The sequence below is a fragment of the Phyllobates terribilis genome, unplaced genomic scaffold (assembly GCF_046119375.1).
Source record: "Phyllobates terribilis strain yellow unplaced genomic scaffold, ASM4611937v1 Scaffold_5__5_contigs__length_657084704, whole genome shotgun sequence".
In the NCBI taxonomy this organism is placed as follows: Eukaryota; Metazoa; Chordata; class Amphibia; order Anura; family Dendrobatidae; genus Phyllobates; species Phyllobates terribilis.
Window position 1 is genome coordinate 220,474,195 of NW_027362765.1, and position 17,712 is coordinate 220,491,906.

A 17,712-nucleotide genomic window follows, 5' to 3' on the forward strand; every position below is an offset into this window, starting at 1 on the left:
CCATCTGAACTATCGTGCGTTCCAATCTTTCATCAATTTTTCTCTGCCATCAACATCCATGTAGATTAGCTACAGTACCATGGGTTGTAAACTTCTTGATTATGTTGTGCACCGTGGACAATGGAACACCAAGATTTCTGGAGATGGACTTGTAACCTTGAGATTGTTGATATTGTTCAACAATTTTGGTTCTCAAGTCCTCAGACAGTTCTCTTCTCCTCTTTCTGTTCTACATGCTTAGTGTGGCACACACAAACACACAATGCAAAGACTTAGTCAACTTCTCCCCTTTCTATCTGGTTTCAGGAGTGATTTTCCTATTTCCACAACTGTTACTTGCCATAGGTGAATTTGAACGAGCATTACATGCTTGAAACAAAGTTGTTTACCCCCAATTTTGGAAAGTGCCAATAGTTTTGTGTGAAATTATGTCCAATTTGCCTTTTTTTCTCTGTTTATTTGTATTGTTTCAATACACACAAAGGAAATAAATGTGTATAACAAAACCTGTGTAATTACAATAATTTTCGGGGATAAATACTTCATTTTCTGGAACAATTTCAAGGGTGCCAACACTTTTGGCCATGACTGGATATGAAGCACTTATAAGGGCACCTATATGAGGAACTTTTCCCTATGTGATATTAGGCAACAAGTGGGGGCACTATCAATACCCTATAGACATATCCTATGATTGGTACTGGAGGGGCACTCAAAACATATAGACAAAAGTTCTTCATTATAAGAGTGTGACTAAGTAGATACTTATCATTCACACCTGATGCCTCTTCACATTTCCCCTCTGGATATGTTTCATTAGAAGGTCAACAGGAAAGAGGAATGATTTATCCCTCCAATGTTATGTTGACAATCAAGGTGTATCTGTAGATATTTTTTCTACTTCCTTTTGACTTTTTATGGCGGGGACTTATTGGGCAGTCTAGGGTGAGACAACGATGAGCGAGGGCGCAATATTCGTCCATCTTATCGAGTACCAATCATGGGGTATGTCTATAGGATATTGATAGTGCCTGTACTTGTTGCCTGACATCACATAGGGCTGTATTATATAGGTGCCCTTATTTGTGCTCTAAATAGGGCCATTTTATTGTGTTTTGTCTGTTTTTGGGGTATAGTTTTTAATGTATATTTAAAAAATACTTTTTTTATGGAATTTATATATTAGAATCTTTTGGCTGATCGCCATTTTACAGTATTTAATGTTTAACCTGCAGATTAACCCCATATCTGCAGGATAACAGCATTTTTTTTACATGACAGGTTCTCTTTAAATATCAATTGGTCTAGTGTAATTGTTATGTGGTTTTTCAGCTGCTTTTAGAACTGTAACAGGAAATGATTACTTCTATCAATATTACTTCTATTTAAAACTGTATTTTAATATTTAGACCTTTTTCACACTAACATCATAGCTTCTTTTATTACCGAAGCCTTAAGATTTATAACTGATCAATTGAGTTATGATTCCATGAAAAGAGCAGTAGACTACACAATTCTGATTGTTAAAAAGCAACAGAAGCCTTATGGAGTTCGCCCAAATACTGCTGTGAACAGTGCCTAAGAAGTTGTAAAAAAGGATTACTCAGATTAGCATGAACGTTTTAATTACCAAACATAGGCTGTCATAGTGTGAGACAGTTATATAATAAATTATGTAACCATTAGTATGGTTCAATTTATTTTTTATGCTCTGTTAATCCTGGTTTTAAGGCTTAGCAGCTTTCAAACCAACATCTTAAAACATCCGGCTAGTCTACATATGACTCTGAAGGGACGTTCATGAATGTCGTCCTTGCTGGGTCTGCAACAGACGGATTTCCAACAGAAGGCAGAATCATGTGTGCAGTTAAGGGAGCAGACTTGATATTTACTGCTCCTCTCCTAGGAATTACATGCTCATCGGTGCCATGTGGATGCAGGAGATGGTCAGCTCTGTAGTGCATGTTAAGAGCTGCATTTCCACTGTAACTGCAGCTAATTTGTCAGCCCTAGTTACAGGGAGAATCAGCAATAAAAAATAAGTGATTTATGTAATTTGAAAGACCTTTGGGGGAGTACAATGTGTAAATAAAAAAAATAATGAAGACAAAACAAAATTAAAAATAAATAAAACAAAATTTAAAAAAATGCAAGGAAGGCCACCTCCAAAACTACAACTTCTAGCCCCACTCTTGATTTACCCAATTTACAATTTAATAAATATGACCATATTGGAAAATAAACACAATTTCAGTACTTGTAATGGCCCTTTGTGCTATACTTGCATGTACTTAAAAAATTAAAATGCGCCTGACCAATTAAAGGGAAAATGGCTACTCTTGAATTGGTTAAAGAGATTGCTGCATCTGGAAAATTCCTTCTAAAAAAATAAGCAATGAAGCTTCAGGATCCAGTTTCTCCAACTTGCAGCAATTAGCTATTTCCATCGGAGGAAGCTATGTGAGACCACTCATTTTTGGAGCAGCCACTGCAGCTGAAAAGTGTTGTTACATGTCACCTACTCAAATTACTAAATCTAAGTAAATAAATAGTAATAGTACATGTAAATAATATAGGGTACTTAACATAGAACACTATTTTGATCAAAACAGTATAAAAGCCATCCCACCATGACAAGGTATAGCCAATCAGGATGGACACTAACTCTAGTACTACACCTAACTATGTGACAACAGATCTCAAAATCTGGTGCAGAGCAGGACCCAGACCTGACTGCTTTGTACTTGCCCATAGAAAGTTTTATAGACAAGCTACACAATCCAAAGTACATGAAAACTAAAGCAAAACCAAAGAAATTAGCTGGAAAACATGTTGGTATAAGTGCAATGTGTAGGTGCACATTCACATTTTAACAGACAAAACCTGGGATAAAAATAAAATGAACAAATACCCCGTAGTAAGTAAGTAAGTAAATAAATACGCTAGTTATAGTACAAGTAAATAACATAGGATCTTTAGTTGACACTATTCAGTACATAGTTTAAACAATTTAATACTATTCAATACATGTCTCACACTAAGCCTGTTCTAAGCTATTGTGGGGGCGTGTTCTTCCTTCCCCAGTGTGCTGCTGCCTACTTATGATTGGGCAGCATCATATACAGAGGAAATAAGCACACGCCCCATCCCCCCCCCCGTTAAATCTCTCTGGTAATGCCCACCTTAAAATTAACTGTTTAGGTGCCAAACACTTTGATCGTTAATATCTTCGATATGGAGAGGCAAAATAAAAAAAAAGTATTATTCAGCTCTGCAGCGTTTATTGCATCGTGTGTGCAGTTCAACGTGAAAAATTTAGTGAACGGTCCTATTTACTGCTAGCTCACCAACAATACTCTGGCAGTTTGATTAATGATCTTCAGTCTGACTACCAGTTGGACAGTCTCTGGCTGTCTGTGAACTACAGGAAGATATCAACACCTATCACGTCCTGGCAATTCTCAGATCCCTCCCCACTGAATTCTACCTTCTTTCTTTCTCTGGGGAAACCGTCAGTCACACGGTGCTCTTGTACTGCTGTGATATAGTAGGTGAGTCCACACAATGATTAGCTGCCGTTATAAAACTTACTTAACTCACACAGACTCTCTATACAATGTATGTGTTCATTGTGCAGAATTTCCAGTGTATCTAATGAGATACAGCTTCAGTTTATCTTCCCTGCCCAATTTTTGTAAGAGCTGACATGGAGAAACCTATCACAAGCATGAGGTAGGAAAAACAGGCTAAAACTGAATCACATAGATTACATAGAGAATCTGAAGTGTGAGTTCGGAAACTCACTTGCTGCCTTCATAAACAACTCAGTGCCATTTGTTGAGACTCTGTTCCCTCAGCATAATGGGAAATGTTGTCTACATTAAAAATAACCATATTAGAGGAGAAGTTTGAAACAAGACAGCAGACAATTCATAAGTGGTACAATATATATATATACATATATATTGCTGTAGTGCTAATCTAAAGGGGTCTTTAAGAGTAAGGCATATTACTGCCTGTCTACGGCTTTGCCGTCAATAAAAAATTCCTACCAATAGTCATAGGTGTCACCCCAGTTGTCGAAGTGCACAAGAAATCTGTCTTCTACTACATCAGTGACACTGGCCACACATATAAGAGATGGGTTCATCTTGTCCACAGCTTCTAATTTCATACCAACCCGAAAGAGGGATGGGGGAGCACCCTATGAAAGGCAAAACAGATACATTTTTAGAGAATTGCTAGAAATACCAGACCAAGTTTTGATGTTAGTTACTACAAAGTGGACATAATGACTGAGCTTTAACATGTGTCAATCATATATCTATATGCACTAAGGAAGTTGGTAATATACAGTATATTAGGAAAGCCATTTATAAATAGAAAATTATGGATAATAAGTCATGTATTGCTGTTTTCATGTGTCTAAAAACAGATGCACAATGTAATGTATGTCTATGACAGGGCGAGATTCTGTACGACTTGTAAAAAATGTAAGTTCATCTAAAATCAAGCCATAAGAAGCCACAAAGATGTATTTACGCTTCATACACTCATGGCATATCCACAGGAAATGCCATAAATGTCTGAAAGGTGGTGGTCTGACCTCGGAGAAAAATGACTACTGTATGCTGATGTTAACATGATTTAGGTGCAGAACTCACAATTCTTGGAGTTAGAAATAAGTGTTTAGGAGCCACATGAGCTTTTGTTAGTCTCAGGTAATGAGTCCAACTGAAGTCTTCATCTTTGTATCCTACAAACAAAGATTAAATAGAAAATGTTTAAAATAAAAAAGCTAAAATGTCTCTTAATGGTATGTTCACACAGATTTATTAGCCACAATTTTTTCTGGTTGAAATATCCACCTCGAAAAAATGCTTCTAAAAGACACATGGATATTGGCGCGGTTTTATAAGAGTACGTGACTCTGTTTTGATTCAGTTTTTGACACCTTTTTCAGCGTGGTTTTCAATGCACTTTTAATTATAATATGGGTTGTAGCAACAGGGTGTGTTTTATGATGCGTTTCCGCTGCAAAAGTCTTCCCAAAAAAACGCATGAAAAAATACAATTAAAAAAAGGTGAATCAAAGCACATTTGGTTGTGATTTACGCATGGAAAATGCACCAAAAAATTGACATGATGCTTTTTACAAGGCACATTAAAAAATGCAGTGGAAAAAGATATGACTTGTACTTCATTCAAATGAATAGGAAGCTGGTTGCTAGCAGATTAGAAACATTAATTTGATGTAAACTTGGGAGTGGAGTCCAAAACATATAACGTATTAAAAATCATTGTGAACATAACCCTAAGCTTAAGTGGTTTATCATAGAAAGAGCAATGGAAAGAGGGGGTGCTGGCACAAAAATACAGCTGGACAATCAAACATGTAAAAAAGTAAAAGAAGGAGTTGTCTGATACTTATAAAAGTGGTGAAGGAGTAAACTGTGCAGGAAGGAGTTTGTGTTCAAGAGAAATTGTGGTCTTGCAAAAAGAAAGCTAGGGAAGAATTGAAAAGTACAACAAAAAAGGTAGGAGAGGAATGGTGTCATACACAGGATGGCTGGCGAAAGGCATTTGGCACATTGGGTGTCTGGTAAGGCTATGTACCCACGATGCAGAATTGAAGCAGAAAATTTCCACAGCGTTTCTGCATCTCCTTGCCAGTAAAAACGCATGCGGATTTTAACATGCGTTTTTGAAGCGTTTTTGACATGCGGATTTGCCATGCGTTTTTCAAATGCATTGAGTAGGCAAACCCGCATGTTGAAACGCACAAATAATGGACATGCTGCGGATTTTTCCACACAGAAAATCCGCTGCGGAAAATTCCGCAGCATGTGCACAGAACATGCGGATTGTCATGGGGGACCATGGGGCACGGATTACCAAGCGTTTTAAAAGCGTTTCCGCTGTGGAAATTCCGCAGCAAAAAACGCTTGAAAAATGCATAGTGGGCACGCAGCCTTTAGGTGTGGTCTGGTTTAAGAAAGGGAAAAACAGCAAGCACAAAAGAGGGAAGGGGTGTGAGATAGCTGGGGAAGAAAGGGTCTGGTGCAATAATATTTGTTCTGGCTTTCGCTCAGCAGTTGATTTTGTGAGGGACGACATGAAGGCAACATAACAGTTTATTGCCATAAAGGTAACAAGAAAGTTTAAGAGATTGGATGGAATAAACGTCTTCGTAGATAAGAAGTGAAAAGAAAAACACAACTAAATGGCAAACAGGGTAAAAAACACTCTTTCATCCTGACCTTTTGGGGGCTGTAATTTGTGTCCAGTCCTTTCACACCAGCCAGCAGGATGAATATCAGGTGAGTCTGCATTCACCCAGAAATCATGGCAGTCTGAATACCCATCAAAGTGAACTCTTATTCGAAATCCACATACCTAAAGTACAAAAATGCAGAAAAAAATATACAAATTAATGGTCAATTAAAAAAAAAAATATATATATATATAAACAATATAATTCCACCAAATATAAACCAGAATGGCACACAAATTCATAAAAAAATCATTTTCAGGAGTGTGGGCTTCACAATTTTTAGAAAAAACAGCATTTTTCTAGCTTTAATCTCTGCTGTTTGCTCTAAATCAATAGGGAAATATGGAAAGCACTTCAAGCTAGAGTTTGGGATATTTACTTCATTTTTGAATAACAAAAAAAGCAACCAAAAAAGTGTTTATAAAAAATACAGAAAAGTCATGGTATTTTCTACAAGCCAAAAATCCCACATAAAAAGTATGTGTAAAAGAGGTCTTATAGAGACTAATTGCTATATATAACCGTATAAGCAAGTATTGATGTTAAAACTGCATGATTTAAGTTCGCTTGATTTCTCATTTGGGACATTTATAGGCTATAGTATGAATGTTCCAGGTGAGAACACCCCTTTAACAGGATATTCCAGTATACACAAATTATCAATTATCTCTCAATAAGTGACAATTGTTACAACAGTGTGTCAGCTGGGACCGCACCAATCGCTAGAATGGAGAACATAAACTAGATAACCATATGTGACATCCAGTGGGAAATGACCAGATGACCAAACACCCTTTATTATAGATAAAGACAGGATCCGACATATCATTGGTGCATCCTGTGCAGTCACACATGGGCCCAAGAGGTAAGGGGGCCACTTATACCTCCAAAGTAGGAGGAATTGTGCATTGTGAGCTACTGGACTGCAAAGGGCCTATATACTGTTCTTGCACAGGAGCCCATTTATTTCTGTGTCCACTCCTGGATAAAGAGGTTCAGTATCGTTAGATCACCTAGCACTCAGAAGGACTCAATACTAATTACAGCCCAAGGTTAAGAGTGGCACTGTCTCTGAAAATAGATTGAGGACTCTTTAATCTGATATCATAACCCCTTTAAGTTTTGCAGAGTAATAATAATGCCATTTTTTACATGATTTTATTTTTTTTATTCAGTTTTTTTTTTCTTCCATTGTATGTCCTTCTCACCTCGGCCACAGTGAGGATAAAATACATGGATGGATGCTGGGAGTCGATTCCCTCTAGCTTCATCCCCACCTTGAAGCTGTTCTTGTGCTGTGTTCCCAGTTGCCACTACAGGAGAATGAATCAATCACTTTATCATACAGACAAAACATTATACTGATGAGATATGAGTAGCAGAAGCAGTGCATACACAAAACTGACTGACTCCAAATACTCGCTGATTCAAAAAGGATGGTGCAAAATTATCTATTGATAACCAAGAGAACATAGCACAAGTTTATTATCGTGAAAGGCACACTATTAAAGTTTTATTTATACACTACAAATATTCAAAGTGATTTCCATTGGTGACACGGCAGATGTCTAGGCGGTAGTCCAGTTCTGTCCAGATGTGTGCCAGCATATCTTCGGATATGGACTTGACTGTCCCAAGGATGCGTTGTCTCATGTTAAGCTTAAGATGCAACAACATGTGACTTCTTTCTGTGGGGCTACATCAAGGACGCATTGTACCACCCCCCCCACCCACCGAGCCACAAGATCTGAACAACCTGTTACTTCTTTCTGTTAGGCTACATCAAGGACTCATTGTACTCCACCCCATCTCCACCGAGCCACAAGATCTGAACAACCTGAGACAGTGTAGTCCATACCCGAGGATATACTCTCACGCATCTGGACCGAACTGGACTACCACTTACACATCTGCAGTGTCACCAATGGGAATCATTTTGACCATTTTTAGTGTAAAGATAAAACATGGATAGATAGTTGTATTTTCATCTTAATACATGTGATTTCTCTATTATGAATACCGAGGTTATACATTTGATGGTTCCTTTTTGAATCACCCTGTAAACTATACCACAGATCCTACAACTGTGCGGACACTTAAAGGGGTTGTCCAGTACTATTGATAATTGGCCAATGTATTTTTATGTTGAAAAGAAGTTTCTTTGTAAATACTTTGCGTTGCAGTTACTGCCTGTGAGCGACGCTATCGCTGACCACTCACAGGCACCACGTGACCCCCGGCTGCAGCCGGCGATGACATCCGCTGATGTCACGTCAAGTTCCGGCTGCAGCCGAGCGTAACCCAGTGCTGTGTTCCACAGTGGATGCTGGGCTATGGGCAGGGTTACTCCCTTGTGTCACACCCAGCATCCACCGCGCGCTCTCCCTCTCCTCATTCATTGGGAAAACGTGGTGGATGCTGGGTGTGACGCGCGGGGTAACCCCACCCACAGCCCATGAGCCACTGCGGGGACCGGGTCACTGATGTCACGCCTCACTTGACGTGACGTCAGCGGGGGGGGGTCACGTGATGCCTGTGAGAGCTGCCAGCTATAGCGCCGCTCACAGGCAGTAACAGCAGTGCAAGGTATTTACAAAGATACTTCTTTTCCACATAAAAATACATTGGCCAATTATCAATAGTACTGGACAACCCCTTTAAGTTCTGTTCATTTCCTTAATCTCCTTGTTTTAGCACATCTGAAGCACGGATTGTGTTGTCACTAGAATCAATCTTTGTTTGTATAGACACCTAAGTTTAGTTTGGCATGTCCTGTTTGCACAGATGAGGACAATAGTGGCTATCGCTCTCCAAAACAACAGAAGATCTAAAAATAAGAAATTGACAAATACCATGATCAATTACAGTAAGCCTGCGCAAAAAAAAAATAGAGAAATATCACAGTACTCAAAATAATTTTTTTAAAAAAACCCTTATTTTCTTAAAATAACACCGATAAAATGTGTGGAAAAGGGAAACCTGTGCCTATACAATGGAAATGCACAATGTAATCTATACTCATACGTCCATGGTCGTTAAGGGGTTAAAAAGTAAATGTCATTTTTATTTCACAAATCAATAGCACACTTGAAAATAAGCATCTTTGTAATATATCTTATCAGCGAGATCGGCTTCTTTCCACTCCTCGATTAATTTTTCAATCTCAATTCATGGGTAGAAGTGTACTACTTATGAAATAAAAATTAAAACAAAGGAAGGCACAGAAACCTGTGCCTATACAATGGAAATACACAATCTAATCATAATCATACATATACTACAACCAATTCTTCTGGTACCTGTGCCTTCCTTGCCATTGTCATGTCTGCTAAGGGTCTGTAAGATGAAGGGGATACCTTTTTGCTGTGGTGGATGTTAAAGAATAACCATTGTTTTAATTTTTATTTCATAAGTAGTACACATGGAAAATAAGCAACTTTGTACTATATCTTATCAGAGAAATCTGCTTCTTTCTCCTCCTGGACTGATCTTTCATTCTCAATTTATGGATGAAATCTTTTCATTCTGTATTTAGTCAATTTGAATTCACTTTTAAATGTAACCTGACTGCTCCTCCACTCTCCATAGAATTTTATGAGCAGCAACTGTCATCTCCTACCTCAGTAATGGCAAAATCTTCTACCCATGAATTGAGATTGAAAAATTAATCGAGGAGCAGAAAGAAGCCGATCTCGCTGATAAGATATATTACAAAGATTCTTATTTTCAAGTGTCCTATTGATTTATGAAATAAAAATGACATTTACGACCATGGACGTATGAGTATGCTTCAGTTCCTCTATACTCCCGCAGTTAAAGGACCTTTGGTGATATCATAGAGTTTGCCTCCCCCTCCTAACGCTGGCCCTGACTGTAACTTATTTTTGGAGTAGGGATTATATTTCAAGCTTTTATATACATCCTATTAGTTTGGGGTATAAAATCCTTATGACTATATACTCTTTTAGGATGCAGTAGCATGTCAATCGTTTTAATAGAAATGGTTCCAGGAACTTTTCTACAGTCTAAAAACCTTTGTTGTGCATTTGTAGTAGCTGTTTTGCAGAGAAATAGTTGTACAGTATTATTTTTAAAGGAATGTATAACCTATTTATTTTACTAATTTCAAGCAGATTTACAAACATTTCCTTTTATCTCTAGGGACGTGTACTGCAACAACTTTTGGAACTAATGAAAAATGTATTTTTTTTTGTATCTCTTGTAACTTATTATGAAGCCATCTACTTTGCTTGAACTTCTGCTCTGCTAACAGCATTCAGAAATTTGCTTTACAGCGGTCACATAGACCTTTAGAAAGCTGGTGTCTGGAGATGTTCAGTAACGTCTATGGGAGAGTCCTATAACCATGATTTGTGATCTGTACAGAGCTCTTTTTGCTGAGGAATTGTGGATGGTGGATACTGTATTATCTATGTATAGGTGTTACCTTCTAATGTAATCCTGTCTGTGATCATAATGAGATGAAAATTGAGAAGTGATCTCTCCAGAACAGGAAGTGTCTGCTAATTATGAGGCTTAGTGATCATAGTGAAAACTTCAAAATGTTAGATTTCTTTTTAATATAGAAAGTGATATGGAGAATTTGACAAAATATTATTAAAACATGTAAAATATTTTTTCCAATACGACATTATTTAAACAATAGGTAATTTTCTGACAAAACAATCCCTTTAGATATTTCTTAAATTTAAAACCAAAGTATACAATACACTATAGGTACTTATACAGTTAGGTCCAGAAATATTTGGACAGTGACACAAGTTTTGGAGTTTTAGCTATTTAACAAAACCTATTCAAGATACAGTTATATAATCAATATAACATTAAAGTTCAGACTCTCAGCTTTAATTTGAGGGTATTCACATCATAATTGGAGTAAGGTTTTAGGAATGACAGCTCTTTAAAATATGGCTGCCTCTTTTTAAAGGGACCAAAAATAGTTGGACAGATATCTCACGAGCTCTTTAATGGGCTGCATGGGCTATTCCCTCACTAATCCATCACAATAAAGCAGGTGGAAGGGCTGGAGCTGATTCCAGATTTGCCATTTGCATTTGCAACCTGTTGCTGTGGACCCACAACATGCGGTGAAAGGAGCTCTCAATGGAGGAGAAACAGACCATCATTAGGCTGAAAAAAGGAAGAAATCCATCAGAGAGATAGCCAAAATGTTAAGAGTGGCTAAATCAACAGTTTGGTACGTCTGCAAAAAAAGAGCGCACTGGTGAGCTAGGGAACTCAGAAAAGCTTGGACATCCATGAAAGACAACAGTGGTGAACGATCGCAGAATCCTTTCCATGGTGAAGAAAAACCTTTTCACAACATCCCACCAAGTGAAGAACACTCTCCAGGAAGTAGGTGTTTCAATATCTAAGACTACCATAAAGTGAAGACTTTATGAGAGCAAATACAGAGTGTTCACCACAAGGTGCAAACCATTAATCAGCCTTAAAAATAAAATGGCCAGATTAGACTTTGCCAAAAAAACATCTAAAGAATCCAGCCCATTTCTGGGAAAGCATTCTATGGACAGATGTAACTAAGATCAGCCTGTACCAGAATGATGGGAAGAAGAAAGTGTGGCGAAAGATCGAAATGGCTCATGGTCCAAAACACAGCACAACCTCTGTAGAACATGGTGGAGGCAATATGATGGCGTAGACATGTATGGCTTCCAATAGCACTGGGTCACTAGTGTTTATTGATGATGTGACTAAAGACAGAAGCTTCCGGGTGAATTCTGAAGTGTACAGGGTGATACTTTCTGCTCAGATTCAACCAAATGAAGCAAGGTTGATTGAATGGCGCTTCACAATACAGATGGACTATGACCCAAATCATACTGCGAAAGCAACCCAGGAGTTTTTAAGGCAAAGAAGTGGAATATTTTGCAATGGCCGAGTCAATAACCAGATCTCAACCCCATCGAGCAGCATTTCACATGTTTAAGGCAAAACTTAAGACGGAAAGACCCACACACAAGCAATAACTAAAGTCAGCTGCAGTAAAGGCCTGGCAAAGCATCACAAAGTAGGAAATCCAGCGTTTGGTGATGTCCATGGCATCCAGACTTCAAGCAGTCATTGCCTGCAAAGGATTCTCTACAAACTTTTAAAAATGAACATTAGATTTATGGTAAAATGAATTTGTCCAATTACATTTGAGCCCCTGAAATGAGGCTTTGTAGAAATTGGTTGCAATTTCTAAACGTTTCACAGGATATTTTTTGTTCAACCCCTTTAATTAAATCTGAAAGTCTACACTTCAATTTCATCTCAGTTGTTTCATTTAAAATCTAAAATAATGGCATGCAGTGCTGAAATCATGAAGTTTCCGTCACTATCCAAATATTTCTGTACCTAACTGTATGTAAGAGCATTATAAACACCTAGAACAGTATGCCATGCTACACCCCCCCCCATAAACTGTGAATACAATGCATGATACATCTTCCTGGAGTGGAAGTGGGGCAGCCAAACACTCTCTTGATAAATAAGTCTGACACAGTTTTAAAATAGATTATTAAAAACTGGTTATTAAAGAGTTCATGAATCATAACTGTTTTGAAAGTGTACCTGGAGTACTATGTGATCATTAGGGGGGGTTGTCCTGGAATACTATATGGCCATTAGAGGGGTTGTCCTGGAATACTACATGGTCATTAGAGGGGTTTGTCCTGGAATATTTTTTTATTTATCCAAAGGTTTGCAGATGATGAAAATAACAAACACAATAATACTCACCCTCCCCAGGTCCAGTGATTCCTCACTGCTGCAGCGGGTAGGAGGCAACACTGGACCTGGGGAGGGTGAGTATTGCTGTGTTTGCTATTTTCAATATTTGCAAGCCTATGAATAAATAAGATTTTTTTCTCAGACAACCCCTTTAAAGCGAACCTGTCATCAGGATTGTAAACTACATAAAGTGTCAAGTTGGCGCTGTTACTCTGATTAAAATGATACCTGGGTTGATAAAATCTGTCCTGTGGTTGTTGTTTAATCTCTGATTGCAGTTTGGAGATAATGATATGTTCATGCTTCTGGGCGGCCTGTGGGTGGGGGTTTTCTTGGTGCTCTGTTCTCATATTCATCATTGTGGCTTAAATGACACCTCACTGATCCTTCAGTGACCTGCCTCCTCTTTTAAATACTGCTCTTGTGCAGTTCACATTGTTGTTTTTTAAAAAAAATAAATAAATAAAAAAAAATAGCTGCAACAATGATGTATTATTGCATAATTCCCAAGAAGACTCATGGCTGTACTAGCTCAAAAGAGTGCTTCTACTCAATACTGAGCAAAGGGTCTGAATACTTATGACCATGTGATATTTCAGTTTTTCTTCAATAAATTTGCAGACATTTCTACATTTCTGTTTTTTTTCAGTCAAGATGGGGTGCAGAGTGTACTTTAATGAGAAAAAAAATGAACTTTTTAGAATTTACCAAATGGCTGCAATGAAACAAAGAGTGAAAAATTTAAAGGGGTCTGAATACTTTCCGTACCCACTGTAGATGCTACTGCACATGTGCGGGCGCCGGCCCCATTTTGTTGGAGCAAAACATTTTTTTAGCTCCAGCAAAATGGCCGTGGCGCATGCGCAAAAAATATGGTATGAGGCACTCTTTTTGAGGTTTTATTCATAACAGAGTATAGTGTATATAAATTTTGACGTTTCGGTCTCATTAACCTTCTTCAGAGTATACACTAATGTGCTATATATATATGTGATATTGTGATTCAGGCCAATCCGAATTCAGAAAATAGCCCAAATATTCCTGGATTCTGGGGTATGGCTCGGGTAAGGCTGTGCTGCAATTACAGGAAACGCAACTAAGGATGATCCCCCTTCTTGCCCTGTTCCACGATTTGGGTCTGTGGTGTCTCTTGTGGACGGCGACCACAGTCGCAGTATCAGCGCATGCGCAGCATCTATCGCAAATGACAGCTGCTACTGCGCATGCGCTGGCGCCATTTTGCTAGAGTTCAATTTTTCTTTCAAAAACAACAATATGAACTGCACAAGTCCAGTATTTAAAATAGGAGGCACATCACTGAAGGATCAATGACCTGTCATCTAAGCCCCAATGATGAAGATAATGCCAAAGCACCACATAAAGCCCCGTCCACAGGCCGCCCCGGAGCATGAGCATCTAATTATCTCCAAACTGCAAATAAAGATTAAACAACAACCACAGGACGGATTTCATCAACCCAGGTATCATCAGTGTAACGGCGCCAACCTGACAGTGTATAAGATAAGATAAGATAAGATAAGATATACTTTATTTATCCCGGAGGAAACTGCGGTATCACAGCAGCAGAACACAGATCTCGAACATGACACATATGATAACATAACATTTGGAATGCTTTAGACATTGCTTTTCAGACATTTGTTAAACACCCCCATAGCTGTTGGAACAAACGATCTCCTGTATTTTTCCTTTTTACACCTTAGTTGTATTAGGCGATTGCTGAATGTGCTCTTCTGTTTCGCAAACAGTTCATAAAGCGGGTGTGTGTTGTTGCCCATTATAGCTCTGCACTTCTTCTTAATCCTATCCTCTACCACCTCTTCAAAAGTCCCAAGCTGTAGGCCCACCGTCGCGCTAGCCTTCTTTATAAGTTTGTTGAGCTTGTTGGCGTCAGCAACACGCACACTGTTACCCCAGCAAATTATTGCCGCAAAGGTGGCTAGCCACAATGGATTGGTAGAACACCTCAAGCATTTTGCCACACACATTAAAAGACCTTAACTTCCTTAGGAAGTACAATCTACTCATCCCCTTCTTGTAGACCTTCTCCATGTGGCACTTCCAGTCTAGCTTGCTATCCAGGTAAACCCCCAAATATTTGAAACTGTCCACCATCTCCACATCCTGAGCGTCAATGGTAACAGGTAGGCATACCTTCTTGCACCTTCCATAGCTCATCACCAACTCCCTGGTTTTCTTAACATTTAGTTCTAGATGGTTAGCCTGGCACCATACTACAAAGTCCGCAACCACCCTTCTATATTCCTCTTCATCCTGGTCCTTCCTAATACCGCCAACTATCACAGAGTCATCCGAGTACTTCTGGAGGTGACAACGGTCTGATTTATACTGAAATACTGTATACTGTATGTAGTTTACTTAGCACAATCCTGCCGACAGGTTCGCTTTAAGGCCCCATTTCAGTAATCATTTTTCCGGTTATTAAGAATCATGTGTATAAGTGTCATGACGGTAGTAGCATACGCATCGATCTCCATCTTCTCCCAATGTCACTCCATTCCATTGCGGCATCACGTGACTGCAATTGTGACCGGCCACCTCACACAGTGGTTGCTGTTTGGAGCGGAGGTCACTTTTTTAATTTTCTCAATGCAAGTCTATGAGACTAAGGGAGAGAGCCTCATTCTGAGTCCCACGGACTAACATTGAGGGAGTCACTGCCAGCGATCTGGCAGGCTACAGATGAGATCACATGGTACTGGAGCGGACCAGAACGCCGCTGAAACCAGGAGAAGATGGTTATACACGATATCTAACAAAGGGACAAATAGAAAAAAAATCACTAAATCACTGGAGTGGTGCTTTAACATTCATCAGTCTTCTGTCTGACTGTATGGTTTCTTCTATGAAACTGCCGCTGAACTACAAGCTAATTTATCAGGTAACGTTTCTCCTGGTGAAGAGTGACAATTTGCATATATCAGTCTATACCGCCATCTAGTGTGTCATTGAAATATATCAAGTAGAAAAAAAAAAGTATACTTTTATCTGTTTTCTCTTCTTAAGGATGCAGTCAGACAGCCGTATTACTCGCACGAGGATCACATCACATCTCAATCCTCGGACTGAGTCGCTCTCCTGACCGGAGTGTGACAGCTTCATAGAAATACATCACACTGTCATGCTCAGGTCAGGAGAGCCACCAGCCAGTCTGAGTATTGCAATGCGATCCTCGCATAAGTAATATGGCCATCTGACTGCATCCATAAAGGGGTTTTCCCATGAACGAAAGTTCATTTTAATCAATAGATCTTGGAATAATATTAACTTCCACAATTGGATGTGTTTAAATAAAATCTTCCTGCGCTGAGATAATCTTATAAATGTGTCCCTGCTGTGTACTGTGTAATGGCTGTGTCTGACCGTGCAGGAACATGGTCTGATCATACCACATCTCCTGGGCAGGTGAGAACGGAAAAGAGTATACAGACATTACAGCAGGGGATCACAGCTGTAATAATAGTGCAGAGTCCTCCATATTCTTAGGCCAGGTTCAGACACTTATACTTCACATTCCGTATATAGACTAAAATGCCCAGACTGACTTCCGGTCTCTTGTCCTAAAGTTACAGTTTCATATATGCCTGTGATGCTGTAAGTTTGGGTCAGGAGACATTGCATCTGGGTATTGCGGTCTGTATACAGCATACATGTCAAATGCTGGCCCATGGGCCGAATCTGGCCCGCAGGGTGGTTTTATTTGGCTCGCGACACCAGAACCACCACCCCTATGTGGGGCCATTATTCTGTATGGAGGGCTATGTGGGGTCCATTATACGGTATGTGTTAGAACCCTCCTGTTTGTTTTTTCCATCTTGTGTTTTGCGGTCACGTCACCATCTGCCTTTATATTCCAGCTCCACCCTTTTGGCTGTGCTGGACTTCAGTGTTTGACTGTTTCTCTAGCCAGGTGCTTCTGTGCCTTTCTCTGTCAGTTCGTTTGGTCCTTCTGGGACCTCTAGTACTTTTTTGTCTGTTTGTCTTTTTGTGTTCTGCAACAACTTCTCTGTTTAGGAGGTGCCCCATTTTTTGGTCTCGTCCTTAGTTCTTTTAGGGACCCCTCCCCTTATGCTATAGGTCTTCATACAGACTAGCTGAGGACTAAGGCGGGTCTGTTCGCTAGGAACAGGCAGCCCGCTACATCGTAGGGATTCGGCTTAGTTCTACTGTAGGGACAGTTTTCCCTTATCTTTCCTTAGTACATGTTGCAGATCATAACAGTATGGAGAACTATGTGAGGCCCATTATTTTGTATGGAAGACTATGTGGGGCCCATTATATTGTATGGAGGACTATGTGGAGATCATTATACTGTTTTGGATGACTATGTGAGGCCCATTATACTTTATGGAGGACTATGTGGGGCCCATTATTCTGTATGGAGGACTATGTGGGGCCCATTATATTGTATGGAGGACTATGTGGAGATCATTATACTGTTTTGGATGACTATGTGAGGCCCATTATACTTTATGGAGGACTATGTGGGGCCCATTATTCTGTATGGAGGACTATGAGGGGCCCATTATATTGTATGGAGGACTATGAGGGGCCCGTTTTACTATATGGAGGACTATGAGGGGCCCATTATACTTTATGGAGGACTATGTGGGGCCCATTATTCTGTATGGAGGACTATG

At 39.3% G+C, this 17,712-nt stretch overlaps 1 protein-coding gene across 13 annotated transcripts in view; it reads right to left on the reverse strand.

Moving 5' to 3' along the window:
• Nucleotides 1-17,712, reverse strand: part of L3MBTL1 (L3MBTL histone methyl-lysine binding protein 1) — a 41,910-nt gene that overhangs the window by 11,807 nt on the left and 12,391 nt on the right. For all 13 annotated transcript variants that reach the window (XR_012322028.1, XM_073683817.1, XM_073683813.1 and 10 more), the window contains 4 exons: nt 7,483-7,587; nt 6,261-6,396; nt 4,665-4,756; nt 4,053-4,204 (listed from right to left, as the gene is read on the reverse strand). Coding sequence is in view for 12 of the 13 variants with exons in the window: in XM_073683817.1 (XP_073539918.1) it covers nt 4,053-4,204; nt 4,665-4,756; nt 6,261-6,396; nt 7,483-7,587 (485 nt within the window). In the remaining variant the exon portion in view is untranslated. The remainder of the gene's footprint in view (nt 1-4,052; nt 4,205-4,664; nt 4,757-6,260; nt 6,397-7,482; nt 7,588-17,712) is intronic.